We start from the raw sequence: 13,137 nt of genomic DNA, 5'->3' as shown, positions 1-13,137 counted from the left end.
TACTTACTGGGCTGGCCAAAATGCTCCTTTAGGTTTTCTATAACATCTTACAACCATTTTGGCCAACCCAATATTATCAGCTTCACAGTTATCTTTTTATTTTTATTTTATATGAAAATCTTCTCTTGCTTGCCCATTCAAGACAATCCACCTGCATCTGTGCCTCCACACCCATCTGATGCTCCCCATCTGCTTATAGATAGATTACCATTCTAAGGCATAGATAATGAGACAGATTTTATCACATGAGGTATAAAAAAGAGATCATGATGGCTCAAGTCTATGCAAGAGGGAGACAAAAACATTGAGGCAAAACAAATAGCCAGTGTGTATCAAACTCTATGAAGTGTGGGTATACTCACAAACCTAAATCCTTACAACAGTTCTAAGGAGATAGACATTATTACACCAGCCCTTTGTTCATATTTCTCCACCACCCAGCTGGCCATTAGAAGCCTAGAGAAGAGAATTTTCTGTGGAAGCTTCTCTGAATGGCAATCTTCAGCTCCTTATTCCTCAGACTGAAAATGATGGGGCTAAGAAAGGGGGTGAAGACTGTGTAGGTGGTGGCCAGCAGAGTGTTAAGGTCGATAGAATGGGGGCCCTTGGGTTTGAGGTAGATGATGGAGGCAAAACTGTAGTGCACGACCACTATGGTGAGGTGGGAGACACAGGTGGAGAAGGTCTTGTGCCGGCCCTCATTGGAGGGGATCCTCAGGATGGCAGCCACGATGAAGACATAGGAGAGGAAAATGAGGAATAAGCACCCCATCAAGGCTGTGACACAGACCAGGATCACACCCATGGTTACAGAGGCTGTCTCCTTCCCACAAGCCAACTTCAAGAGGGCAAACACATGACAGCCATAATGGTGAATCTCATTAGACCCGCAAAAGGTGAGGTGAAAAACTATCAATGTCAGTATCATCCCCATGACTGAGCCACCAGCCCAGCACCAGGACACAAGACGGGCACAGTCACGGGTGCTCATGAGCACGTTGTAGCGCAGGGGGTGGCAGATGGCCACGTAGCGGTCATAGCCCATGATCATGAGCAGGAAGGAATGGGTGAAGCCAAACATAAAGGAGAAGAACATCTGGCTGGCACAGGCCACAAAGGTGATGGAGTGGTGGGTGGACAGCATGTCTGCCAGCATGCGAGGGGTGGCTGCAACAGTGAACAGGATCTCAGAGATGGAGAGGGCACACAGGAAGAGGTACATGGGGGTGTGTAGTCTGTGCTCCCACCAGATGGTGCCCATGATGAGCAGGTTCCCCAGCAGTGTGAACAGGTACATCATCAGGAACAGCAGGAAGAAGGTGGGCAGGAGATGCTGAGGGAAGTTGGAGAAGCCAATGAGGATGAATTCAGACACCATGCTGTAGTTCTGACCAGACGAGGATGCTGCACCTGGGGAGATCAGAAAGAGAATCAACAATGGTTAAAGCATAGGCTCTGATGTAGATCAAATGGAAATTTAAGAGCTGTGTACTATTTTAAATGTTCTTAATTTATCTGGGTGTCACCATCGTCATCAGTAAAATGGGTGAAATCATAATACTTCTTACTATTCAGTCTTACAATAAAGATAAACTGAGATTAAATGCTTACGTATATCAAGTGCTTAAGACATAGTTTGGCCACTGGGTTCTCATTAGAATCTTTTCTTTCAAAAGTAAATCGTAAAATAAATTCAGAAATATTTCTAATTGAATAGTTCAAACATCAAATATCAAAGTTTTAGGGTAAAATAATATTGGAGTTAAATATACAAATTTAGATATTTTATTAAGAAATGTTTTCTAGGAAAAAAATGTGCTTAAATAAAGTCAAATTAGGTTATTGGAAAAGATTAATAAGAGAGAGAGACAGGAAGAGAAGATACTAACAACAAAACATGAAATTAAAATTAGGAAGTAAATATAAATATAATGAATATTGGAAATTAACAAAAATAGCAAAACAGTATGTCAACAAATACGAAACTCTAGATGAAATGAATGAACTCTTAAAAGAATGCAAAATTCCAAAAATGGCACAAGAAAAATTAGGGGTCCCAGATACATAAATATTTTGTAAAAGTTTTAGTTAGGTAAAAAGCTTTCCTCCCTAAAATCATTTCCCCGATTGGGTTTGCAAGTAAGCTCTCTAAACTTTTAAGGAACAGTGGGTGAGTATCATATGCATGTTCTTCAACAAACAGAAAAATACATGAAATTGCCCAGCTCATTGCATCAGGTTCATGCAATCTGGATTCTAAAACCAGGTAAGAATATTTGTAAGAGAAGATAAACATGAGCTCATTTTATCTACTCATGCAGATTTAAAAATTCATAGTAGGATATAACCCAGTAAAATCTCAAAGTAGTAAAAATAATATATTATGATCATGTAGCTTTGATTTATCCTATTAATGACAAGGATGGTTCAACATCAGAAAATCTATCATGTGATTCACTACATCAATAAGCTATAAAAGAAAAATCATTTATTTATTACTATTCCAAATAAGGCAGGAATAATGTCCTAATATTCAACTTTTATTCACATTAAAAAAAACTCTTTCGACCATGTGGAAAGGTGACTTTCATAGCTAGATTAAGAATATATACTATGAAGTCCAAAAAAGAGAGGATATATGTATACAGGGATCTTCTTGATACCTTAGATGGTAAAGAATCCACCTGCAATGCAAGAGACCCAGTTTCAATACCTGAGTCAAGAAGATCCCTTGGAGAAGAGAATGGCCAGCCACTCCAGTAATGTTGCTTGGAGAATTCCATGGACAGAGGAGCCTGGTGGGCTATGGTCCATGGGGGTCATGGAGAGTTGGACATGACCAAGCAACAAACACTTTCACTTTTTCATATGTACACATACAGCTGATTCACTTTGCTGTACAGCAGAAGCTATAATAACATAGTAAAGCAACTGAATTCCAATAAAAATAAGTTTAAGAAGAGAAAATATACCATAAAGACAGCAAGTAGTATACTAATGGGGAAACTAGATGCATTATTTTAGGATCAAGAACAAGCCAAGCATACTTACTGTCTCTGCTGTTCTTTAACATGGAACTGAAAGTCATGAGGGGTGCTACAAGGAAAAAAAGAAGATACATAAGGATTGGAAGGGAAGATCTGAGCAACTATCTAGAAAAGATAAAAGAATAAAGATGTAACATGTTAGAACAATTAGAGATCAGAAGGCTACAATAAAGAAAGGTCAACTTCCAAAGATTCATGATCTTTCTCATAATATTATATCTAATAATCAAAGTATACAATTTTAGTTAAAATTAAGATAAAACTTCCAAAAGCAACAGCAGCTATACAGAAGCCATTCTCAAGCATTTTGGTCTCAGGATATCTTTACACTAAAAAATTACTGAGGCCCCTAAAGGGGTTTTGTTTGAATGAATTGGAACTATCAATTGTTACTATGTTAGAAATTAAAACCAAGAATTAAAAATATTTAATTATTACTACATTTAAAACAACACTAATAAAACTAGCACATGCTAATTTAAGTAACATTTTTTAGTCAAGTAACATTTTCAGAAAAACTTAAGAGTGGGAAGTGTGGCTTTGTTGCACTTTTTTTCGAATACACCTTATATCTGCCTTGTAGGAGACAATTTGATTGCAGTGTTTACTTCTTCATTCAGTCTAAAACATGTTGTTTTATTTGAAGTAGACGATGAAAAACATTCTAACTGGTTGAATAAGCATCTCACAGACCCGCAGAGAGGTTGTCAGGGACCCCCAGAAGTCTTCACATCACACTCGAAATATAACTATTACAAAACAGCTGGAGTTAACCAGAAATGTAAATACTCCAAAGACTTGGGTCTGAGAACCACTGACCCACAAACTGCAAAGGGCACCTATATAGGGTGACAGCTAAAGACTCAGATGGACAAACTGAGAAGACCTCAGGCAGCCTCTTGAGATGGAGCTCTTCCCTAATGACCTTCTCCCCAGGACTGACCTCCATCCCCAGGCTGGGCAATGCTTCCCTCAACTGTAGGGTTCTTCCTTCCAACCATTCCCTCCAGGTCTCCCTCAGCCTGGCCTGCCTTTTCCATGAAGTGACCAGTAGGGAAGGGCAGAAGAATTTCTGCTGCTTGATGCTATCAATGGTACCCATAGGCCGGGGTGGGATTGGACCTCCTAGAGCAGATACTGCCTGCTTATTTCTGCTGTAGCCTTTCCTGCTGGCTGCTCCTTAGGGTCTCTTCAGGATGCCAGCCTAGAAGATCTTTCCTTAGAGTCTGGAGAGGCTGGGAGGGGCCACAAGGGATCTTCAGGGACTGCTGCCTCTAAATTTCCTCCAAACATCCACACACAAAAAGACTCCCTGCTTTCTGTATTCCGAGAAATCTCAGCCCATGTTCAGGGCTGAGAAGCTCCCAGGCATTGAGGAGACTAGGTTGGACACAGATAATGTCATCAACTTGGGATCAAGGAAGGGTCAGAGGTATGGCGGGAGCTGGAGAAATCCCAAGTGGGAATCAGTGACTCTGCCCTAGGGTGAGGGCAGCTGGAGGGCTTCCCAGACAAGGGTAATTGAGAGCTGAATCTTAGATACTGGTTTCTCTTGGGCATTTTAAGTGTTCAACATCTCTTGTCAAATTGGATCATCTTACTTCTCTTCTCAATCAAATTACACCCTATTCCCATGGTCCTGGTGACCTAGTCACATAGTCTGACATTCACATATGCGTCCTTGTTATATTATAAGACACAAATATTTGGGGTTTTGGTGTTGTCCTTGGTCTCTGACCCTGTGATAACAGTGTCTTTTGTATGCTAATGAGATGACTGGTGGCTGTGGGTTTATCCTTATAAAACGTCTTTTGTTTGCAACTCAAATATTTGACCTCATCTTTTAAGTTAACTATTTACATTCCACAAAGGAATGTGAATTCCTGGATCCTCAATCATATATCCTCCAAAATCAGCATGGGAGTGAAACAGATATAGAGGTCCATAGGACTCTATTTATTCACATGTTATGTGACCTCCACCAACATTTCCTTTCTGCATAATGAAGATACCTGTAGGTAGCCTCTGATCTCTCTTTGTGCCATCTTCAGATAGCCCTCTGAGATTTAAACACACTACCCAAAAGATACAACTTTAACACAGTAATGAGACATGTATGTGTTACTGAAAGTTAATATTCAGAAAATGAAGATCATGGCATCTGGCCCCATGACTTTCTGGGAAATAGATGGGAAACAGTGGAAACAGTTTAGACTTTATTTTTTGGGGCTCCAAAATCACTGCAGATGATGACAGCAGCCATGAAATTAAAAAACGCTTACTCCTTGAAAGGAAAGTTATGACCAACCTACATAGCATATTTATTTATTTATTTTTAATTTTATTTTATTTTTAAACTTTACATAATTGTATTAGTTTTGCCAAATATCAAAATGAATCCACCACAGGTATACATGTGTTCCCCATCCTGAACTCTCCTCCCTCCTCCCTCCCCATACCATCCCTCTCGGTTGTCCCAGTGCACCAGCCCCAAGCATCCAGTATTGTGCATCGAACCTGGACTGGCATCTCGTTTCATACATGATATTTTACATGTTTCAATGCCATTCTCCCAAATCTTCCCACCCTCTCCCTCTCCCATAGAGTCCATAAGACTGTTCTATACATCAGTGTCTCTTTTGCTGTCTTGTACACCAGGTTACTGTTACCATCTTTCTAAATTCCATATATATGCATTATTATACTGTATTGGTGTTTTTCCTTCTGGCTTACTTCACTCTGTATAATAGGCTCCAGTTTCATCCACCTGATTAGAACTGATTCAAATGTTTTCTTTTTAATGTCTGAGTAATACTCCATTGTGTATATGTACCATTGCTTTCTTATCCATTCATCTGCTGATGGACATCTAGGTTGCTTCCATGTCCTGGCTATTATAAACAGTGCTGCGATGAACATTGGGGTACATGTGTCTCATTCCCTTCTGGTTTCCTCAGTGTGTATGCCCAGCAGTGGGATTGCTGGATCATAAGGCAGTTCTATTTCCAGTTTTTTAAGGAATCTCCACACTGTTCTCCAGAGTGGCTGTACTGGTTTGCATTCCCACCAACAGTGTAAGAGGGTTCCCTTTTCTCCACACCCTTTCCAGCATTTATTATTTGTAGACTTTTGGATCGCAGCCATTCTGACTGGTGTGAAATGGTACCTCATAGTGGTTTTGATTTGCATTTCTCTGATAATGAGTGATGTTGAGCATCTTTTCATGTGTTTGTAAGTCATCTGTATGTCTTCTTTGGAGAAATGTCTATTTAGTTCTTTGGCCCATTTTTTGATTGGGTCATTTATTTTTCTGGAGTTGAGCTGTAGGAGTTGCTTGTATATTTTTGAGATTAGTTGTTTGTCAGTTGCTTCATTTGCTATTATTTTCTCCCATTCTGAAGGCTGTCTTTTCACCTTGCTAATACTTTCCTTTGATGTGCAGAAGCTTTTAAGGTTAATTAGGTCCCATTTGTTTATTTTTGCTTTTATTTCCAATATTCTGGGAGGTGGGTCATAGAGGATCCTGCTGTGATGTATGTCAGAGAGTGTTTTGCCTATGTTCTCCTCTAGGAGTTTTATAGTTTCTGGTCTTACGTTTAGATCTTTAATCCATTTTAAGTTTATTTTTGTGTATGGTGTTAAAAAGTGTTCTAGTTTCATTCTTTTACAAGTGGTTGACCAGATTTCCCAGCAACACTTGTTAAAGAGATTGTCTTTAATCCATTGTATATTCTTGCCTCCTTTGTCAAAGATAAGGTGTCCATATGTGCGTGAATTTATCTCTGGGCTTTCTATTTTGTTCCATTGATCTATATTTCTGTCTTTGTGCCAGTACCATACTGTCTTGATAACTGTGGCTTTGTAGTAGAGCCTGAAGTCAGGTAGGTTGATTCCTCCAGTTCCATTCTTCTTTCTCAAGATAGCTTTGGCTAGTCGAGGTTTTTTGTATTTCCATACAAATTGTGAAATTATTTGTTCTAGCTCTGTGAAGAATACCGTTGTTAGCTTGATAGGGATTGCATTGAATCTATAAATTGCTTTGGGTAGTATACTCATTTTCACTATATTGATTTTTCCAATCCATGAACATGGTATATTTCTCCATCTATTAGTGTCCTCTTTGATTTCTTTCACCAGTGTTTTATAGTTTTCTATATATAGGTCTTTAGTTTCTTTAGATAGCTATATTCCTAAGTATTTTATTCTTTCCGTTGCAATGGTGAGTGGAATTGTTTCCTTAATTTCTCTTTCAGTTTTCTCATTATTAGTGAATAGGAATGCAAGGGATTTCTGTGTGTTGATTTTATATCCTGCAACTTTACTATAGTCATTGATTAGTTCTAGTAATTTTCTGGTGGAGTCTTTAGGGTTTTCTATGTAGAGGATCATGTCATCTGCAAACAGTGAGAGTTTTACTTCTTCTTTTCCAATTTGGATTCCTTTTATTTCTTTTTCTGCTCTGATTGCTATGGCCAAAACTTCCAAGACTATGTTGAATAGTAATGGTGAAGGTGGGCACCCTTGTCTTGTTCCTGACTTTAGAGGAAATGCTTTCAATTTTTCACCATTGAGGATAATGTTTGCTGTGGGTTTGTCATATATAGCTTTTATTATGTTGAGGTATGTTCCTTCTATTCCTGCTTTCTGGAGAGTTTTTATCATAAATGGGTGTTGAATTTTGTCAAAGGCTTTCTCTGCATCTATTGAGATAATCATATGGTTTTTATTTTTCAATTTGTTAATGTGGTGTATTACATTGATTGATTTGCAGATATTGAAGAATCCTTGCATCCCTGGGATAAAGCCCACTTGGTCATGGTGTATGATCTTTTTAATGTGTTGTTAGATTCTGATTGCTAGAATTTTGTTAAGGATTTTTGCATCTATGTTCATCAGTGATATTGGCCTGTAGTTTTCTTTTATTGTGGCATCTTTGTCAGGTTTTGGTACCTGGGTGATGGTGGCCTCATAGAATGAGTTTGGAAGTTTACCTTCCTCTGCAATTTTCTGCAAGAGTTTGAGCAGGATCGGTGTTAGCTCTTCTCTAAATTTTTGGTAGAATTCAGCTGTGAAGCCTTCTAGACCAGGGCTTTTGTTTGCTGGAAGATTTTTGATTACAGTTTCAATTTCCGTGCTTGTGATGGGTCTCTTAAGATTTTCTATTTCTTCCTCGTCGAGTTTTGGAAAGTTGTACTTTTCTAAGAATTTGTCCATTTCTTCCACGTTGTCCATTTTATTGGCATATAATTGTTGATAGTAGTCTCTTATGATCCTTTGTATTTCTGTGTTGTCTGTTGTGATTTCTCCATTTTCATTTCTAATTTTATTGATTTGATTTTTCTCCCTTTGTTTCTTGATGAGTCTGGCTAATGGTTTGTCAATTTTATTTATCCTTTCAAAGAACCAGCTTTTGGTTTTGTTGATTTTTGCTATGGTCTCTTTTGTTTCTTTTGCATTTATTTCTGCTCTAATTTTTAAGATTTCTTTCCTTCTACTAACCCTGGGGTTCTTCATTTCTTCCTTTTCTAGTTGCTTTAGGTGTAGAGTTAGGTTATTTATTTGACTTTTTTCTTGTTTCGTGAGGTGTGCCTGTATTGCTATGAACTTTCCCCTTAGGACTGCTTTTACCGTGTCCCACAGTTTTGGGTTGTTGTGTTTTCATTTTCATTCGTTTCTATGCAAATTTTGATTTCTTTCTTGATTTCTTCTGTGATTTGTTGGTTATTCAGCAGTGTGTTGTTCAGCCTCCATATGTTGGAATTTTTAATAGTTTTTCTCCTGTAGTTGAGATCTAATCTTACTGCATTGTGGTCAGAAAAGATGCTTGGAATGATTTCTATTTTTTTGAATTTACCGAGGCTAGCTTTATGGCCCAGGATGTGATCTATCCTGGAGAAGGTTCCATGTGCGCTTGAGAAAAAGGTGAAATTCATTGTTTTGGGATGAAATGTCCTATAGATATCAATTAGGTCTAACTAGTCTATTGTATCATTTAAAGTTTGTCTTTCCTTGTTAATTTTTTGTTTAGTTGATCTATCCATAGGTGTGAGTGGGGTGTTAAAGTCTCCCACTATTATTGTGTTATTGTTAATGTCTCCTTTCATACTTGTTAGCATTTGTCTTACATACTGCGGTGCTCCTGTGTTGGGTGCATATATATTTATAATTGTTATATCTTCTTCTTGGATTGATCCTTTAGTCATTATGTAGTGACCATCTTTGTCTCTTTACACAGCCTTTGTTTTAAAGTCTATTTTATCTGATATGAGTATTGCTACTCCTGCTTTCTTTTGGTCCCTATTTGCATGGAAAATCTTTTTCCAGCCCTTCACTTTCAGTCTGTATGTGTCCCCTGTTTTGAGGTGGGTCTCTTGTAGACAACATATGTAGGGGTCTTGTTTTTGTATCCATTCAGCCAGTCTTTGTCTTTTGGTTGGGGCATTCAACCCATTTACGTTTAAGGTAATTACTGATAAGTGTGATCCCGTTGCCATTTACTTTATTGTTTTGGGTTCGAATTTATACACCGTTTTTGTGTTTCCTGTCTAGAGAATATCCTTTAGTAATTGCTGGAGAGCTGCTTTTGTGGTGCTGAATTCTCTCAGCTTTTGCTTGTCTGAAAAGCTTTTGATTTCTCCTTCATACTTGAATGAGATCCTTGCTGGGTACAATAATCTGGGCTGTAGGTTATTTTCTTTCATCATTTTAAGTATGTCTTGCCATTCCCTCCTGGCTTGAAGAGTTTCTATTGAAAGATCAGCTGTTATCCTTATGGGAATTCCCTTGTGTGTTATTTGTTGTTTTTCCCTTGCTGCTTTTAATATTTGTTCTTTGTGTTTGATCTTTGTTAATTTGATTAATATGTGTCTTGGGGTGTTTCGCCTTGGGTTTATCCTGTTTGGGACTCTCTGTGTTTCTTGGACTTGGGTGATTATTTCCTTCCCCATTTTAGGGAAGTTTTCAACTAGTATCTCCTCAAGTATTTTCTCATGGTCTTTCTTTTTGTCTTCTTCTTCTGGAACCCCTATGATTGGAATGTTGTAGCGTTTAATATTGTCCTGGAGGTCTCTGAGATTGTCCTCGTTTCTTTTAATTCGTTTTTCTTTTATCCTCTCTGATTCATTTATTTCTACCATTCTATCTTCTAATTCACTAATCCTATCTTCTGCCTCTGTTATTCTACTATTTGTTGCCTCTAGAGTGTTTTTAATTTCATTTATTGCATTATTCATTATATATTGACTCTTTTTTAATTTTTTTCTAGGTCCTTGTTAAACCTTTCTTGCATCTTCTCAATCCTTGTCTCCAGGCTATTTATCTGTGATTCCATTTTAATTTCAAGATTTTGGATCAATTTCACTATCATTATTTGGAATTCTTTATCAGGTAGATTCCCTATCTCTTCCTCTTTTGTTTGGTTTGGTGGGCATTTATCCTGTTCCTTTATCTGCTGGGTATTCCTCTGTCTCTTCATCTTGTTTAAATTGCTGAGTTTAGGGTGTCCTTTCTGTATTCTGGCAGTTTGTGGAGTTCTCTTTATTGTGGCATTTCCTCACTGTGTGTGGGTTTGTACAGGTGGCTTGTCAAGGTTTCCTGGTTAGGGAAGCTTGTGTCGGTGTTCTGGTGTGTGGAGCTGTATTTCTTCTCTCTGGAGTGCAATGAAATGTCCAGTAATGAGTTATGAGATGTCTATGGTTTTGGGGTGACTTTGGGCAGCCTGTATCTTGAAGCTTGGGGCTGTGTTGCTGTGTTGCTGGAGAATTTGCGTGGTATGTCTTGCCCTGGAACTTGTTGGCCCTTGTGTGGTGCTTGGTTTCAGTTTCAGTATGGAGGCGTTTGATGAGCTCCTGTCAATTAATGTTCCTTGGAGTCAGGAGTTCCCTGGAGTCAGGGTTTGGACTTAAGCCTCCTGCTTCCAGTTATCAGTCTTATTTTTACAATAGTTTCAAAACTTCTCCTTCTATACAGCACCACTGATAAAAGATCTACATTAAAGATGAAAAGTTTCTCTACTGTGAGGGTCAGTCAGAGAGGTTCACAGCGTTACATGGAGAAGAGAAGAGGGAGGAGGGAGTTAGAGGTGACCCAAATGAGATGAGGTGGAATCAATAGTGGAGAGAGTGGGCTAGCCAGTAGTCACTTCCTTATGTGCACTCCACAACTGAACCACTCAGAGATGTTCACGGAGTTATACAGAGAAGAGAAGAAGGAGGAAGGAGACAGAGGTGGCCAGAAGGATAAAAGGGGGGATTGAAAAGGAGGGAGACAGATCCAGCCAGTAATCAGTTCCCTAAGTGTTCTCCACCGTCTGGAACACACAGAAATTCACAGAGTTGGGTAGAGTAGAGACGGGTTAGGGAGGAGACTCAGGCGACCTGGTGGAGCAAAAGGAGAGTCCAAAGGGAGAGAGAGCAGTCAAGCCAGTAATCTCGCTCCCTAGTGAAAAATGCTTCCTGAAGATTGGGTTCTTAAAGGTACAAAATTGGTAACAAATACATAGAAGCAAAAATTTAAAATCTAGAGTAGAGTTTGGAATTTCAAAAATGCGATGTTAAAGAAAAGAAGAAGGAAAAGAAAGAGAGAAAAAACGAACAAAGAAAAACAAGGTCGTGAAAATTATAAAGAAAATACAGGTACAAAATTGATAACTAATACCAAAAAGCAAAAATTAAAAATCTAGAGTAGAGTTTGAAATTTCAAAAATACAATGTTAAAAAAAAGGAAGAAGAAAAATAAAGAGAGAAAACAAACAAACAAAGAAAAACAATGTTGCAAAAATTATAAAGAAAATACAGGTACAAAATTGATATCAAATACCAAAAAGCATAAATTAAAAATCTAGAGTAGAGTTTGGAATTTCAGATATACAATGTTATATAAAAGAAGAAGAGAAAGAAAACAGAGAGAAAAAAAAGCCACAGAAATTATAAAAAAAAACTATAGGTATAAAATTGATAACATATACCAAAAAGCTAAAATTAAAAATCTAGAGTAGAGTTTGGAATTTCAAAAATACAATGTTAAAGAAAAGAAGAAAAGAAAAAAAAACAAGGTCAAAAAATTATAATATATATATATATATGAAGTTAGCTGAAGAAGAAAAAAATAGGGTTTTTTTTTTTTTGCAAAGTAATAGGTTATAAAAGTGAAAATTAAAGGAACAATAGAGGGACTTAAATTTTTTTTTAATTAAAAAAAAAGAAAGAAAGAATGATCGTAAAAATAGTAAAAATATATCTAGGACTTTCTCTGGTTTTGTTGTGAGTCTTGTGGGTTCAGTTCATTTTTGGCTAGTTCCTTGGTCCGACTTATATTTCTCAAGATCTATAGGCCCCTTCCTATGTAGTCTGTAGTAACCACAGGGTTTTAATCTCTGAGGCGTTTCCCTCTGTTATAACTTCTTCTGTTTGCTGGTCTCTTCAGTGTCTGGTTTCCGCCCTGACATAAAGGGGACGGTGGAGGACACTTTTTTTTTTTTTTTTTTTTTTAGGCTCACTTGTTCAGTCGCGCTGTGGGGAGGGAGGGAGGGATGCTGCAAACAAATAACACTGGCGTGCGCTCCCAGTGCCTCAGCCACACTGGGTCTGCCCCCACTCACGGTGCGTGTAGCCTCCCTGCCCACACTGCTCGGGCTCTAGGTTGTTCCGCCGGGAACAATCTGAGGCCGGCCCTGGGCTGCATGTACCTCCCAGGTCCAAGCTGCTCAGGTTCAGGCACTCAGGTAGTCCTCAGAGGCGCAGACTCAATTGGGCCTGCGTTTTGTGCTCTTCCCAGGTCCGAGCAGCTCAGGTGATGAGGTGTTTGGCGAGCGCCAATGCTGCGACTTATCGCCTCCCCACCACTCGGTTATCTGGGTGTAAAACCGGCACACTTTCTCAGGCAGATGTTGACCGTCCAGACCCCCAAGAAGTTTTAGTTAGCAAAGAAGCCTGCTTACAGTTTTATAGATAATGTCTCTCTGGGGCTGCGATTACCCCCTTTCGGTTCTGGCTGCCTGTCACCGGAGGGGGAAAGTCTGCAGCCGGCTATCTCTGTCCAGTCCTTTGTTCTGTGCGCGGGCCTGGCAGTATCTTAGCTTAGGGCTGGCTTT

General features: G+C 38.7%; 1 protein-coding gene across 1 annotated transcript; it reads right to left on the bottom strand.

Moving 5' to 3' along the window:
• Positions 1–448: 448 nt before the first annotated feature.
• LOC113896491 (olfactory receptor 10H4-like) lies at positions 449–3,088 on the bottom strand. Its single transcript, XM_027548659.1, has 2 exons — positions 3,052–3,088; positions 449–1,410 (listed from the first exon to the last, which is right to left on the bottom strand). Exons 1-2 carry the CDS (start codon positions 3,086–3,088, stop codon positions 449–451), a joined length of 999 nt encoding a protein of 332 aa, XP_027404460.1.
• Between the last annotated feature and the right edge of the window lie 10,049 nt (positions 3,089–13,137).

The sequence above is a fragment of the Bos indicus x Bos taurus genome, chromosome 7, assembly GCF_003369695.1.
Source record: "Bos indicus x Bos taurus breed Angus x Brahman F1 hybrid chromosome 7, Bos_hybrid_MaternalHap_v2.0, whole genome shotgun sequence".
NCBI lineage: Eukaryota > Metazoa > Chordata > Mammalia > Artiodactyla > Bovidae > Bos > Bos indicus x Bos taurus.
Note: the sequence above shows the minus strand (reverse complement) of the source record. Positions and strands in the feature narration are given on the sequence as shown.

What these genes read in the sequence shown, in the direction of transcription:
- LOC113896491 (XM_027548659.1), bottom strand. Translation starts at nt 3,088, where the DNA reads ATGACTTTCAGTTCCATGTTAAAGAACAGCAGAGACA. An exon ending in GTTAAAGAACAGCAGAGACA is followed by an intron (nt 1,411 to 3,051) that starts GTAAGTATGCTT and finishes TGATCTCCCCAG; the next exon opens with GTGCAGCATCCTCGTCTGGT.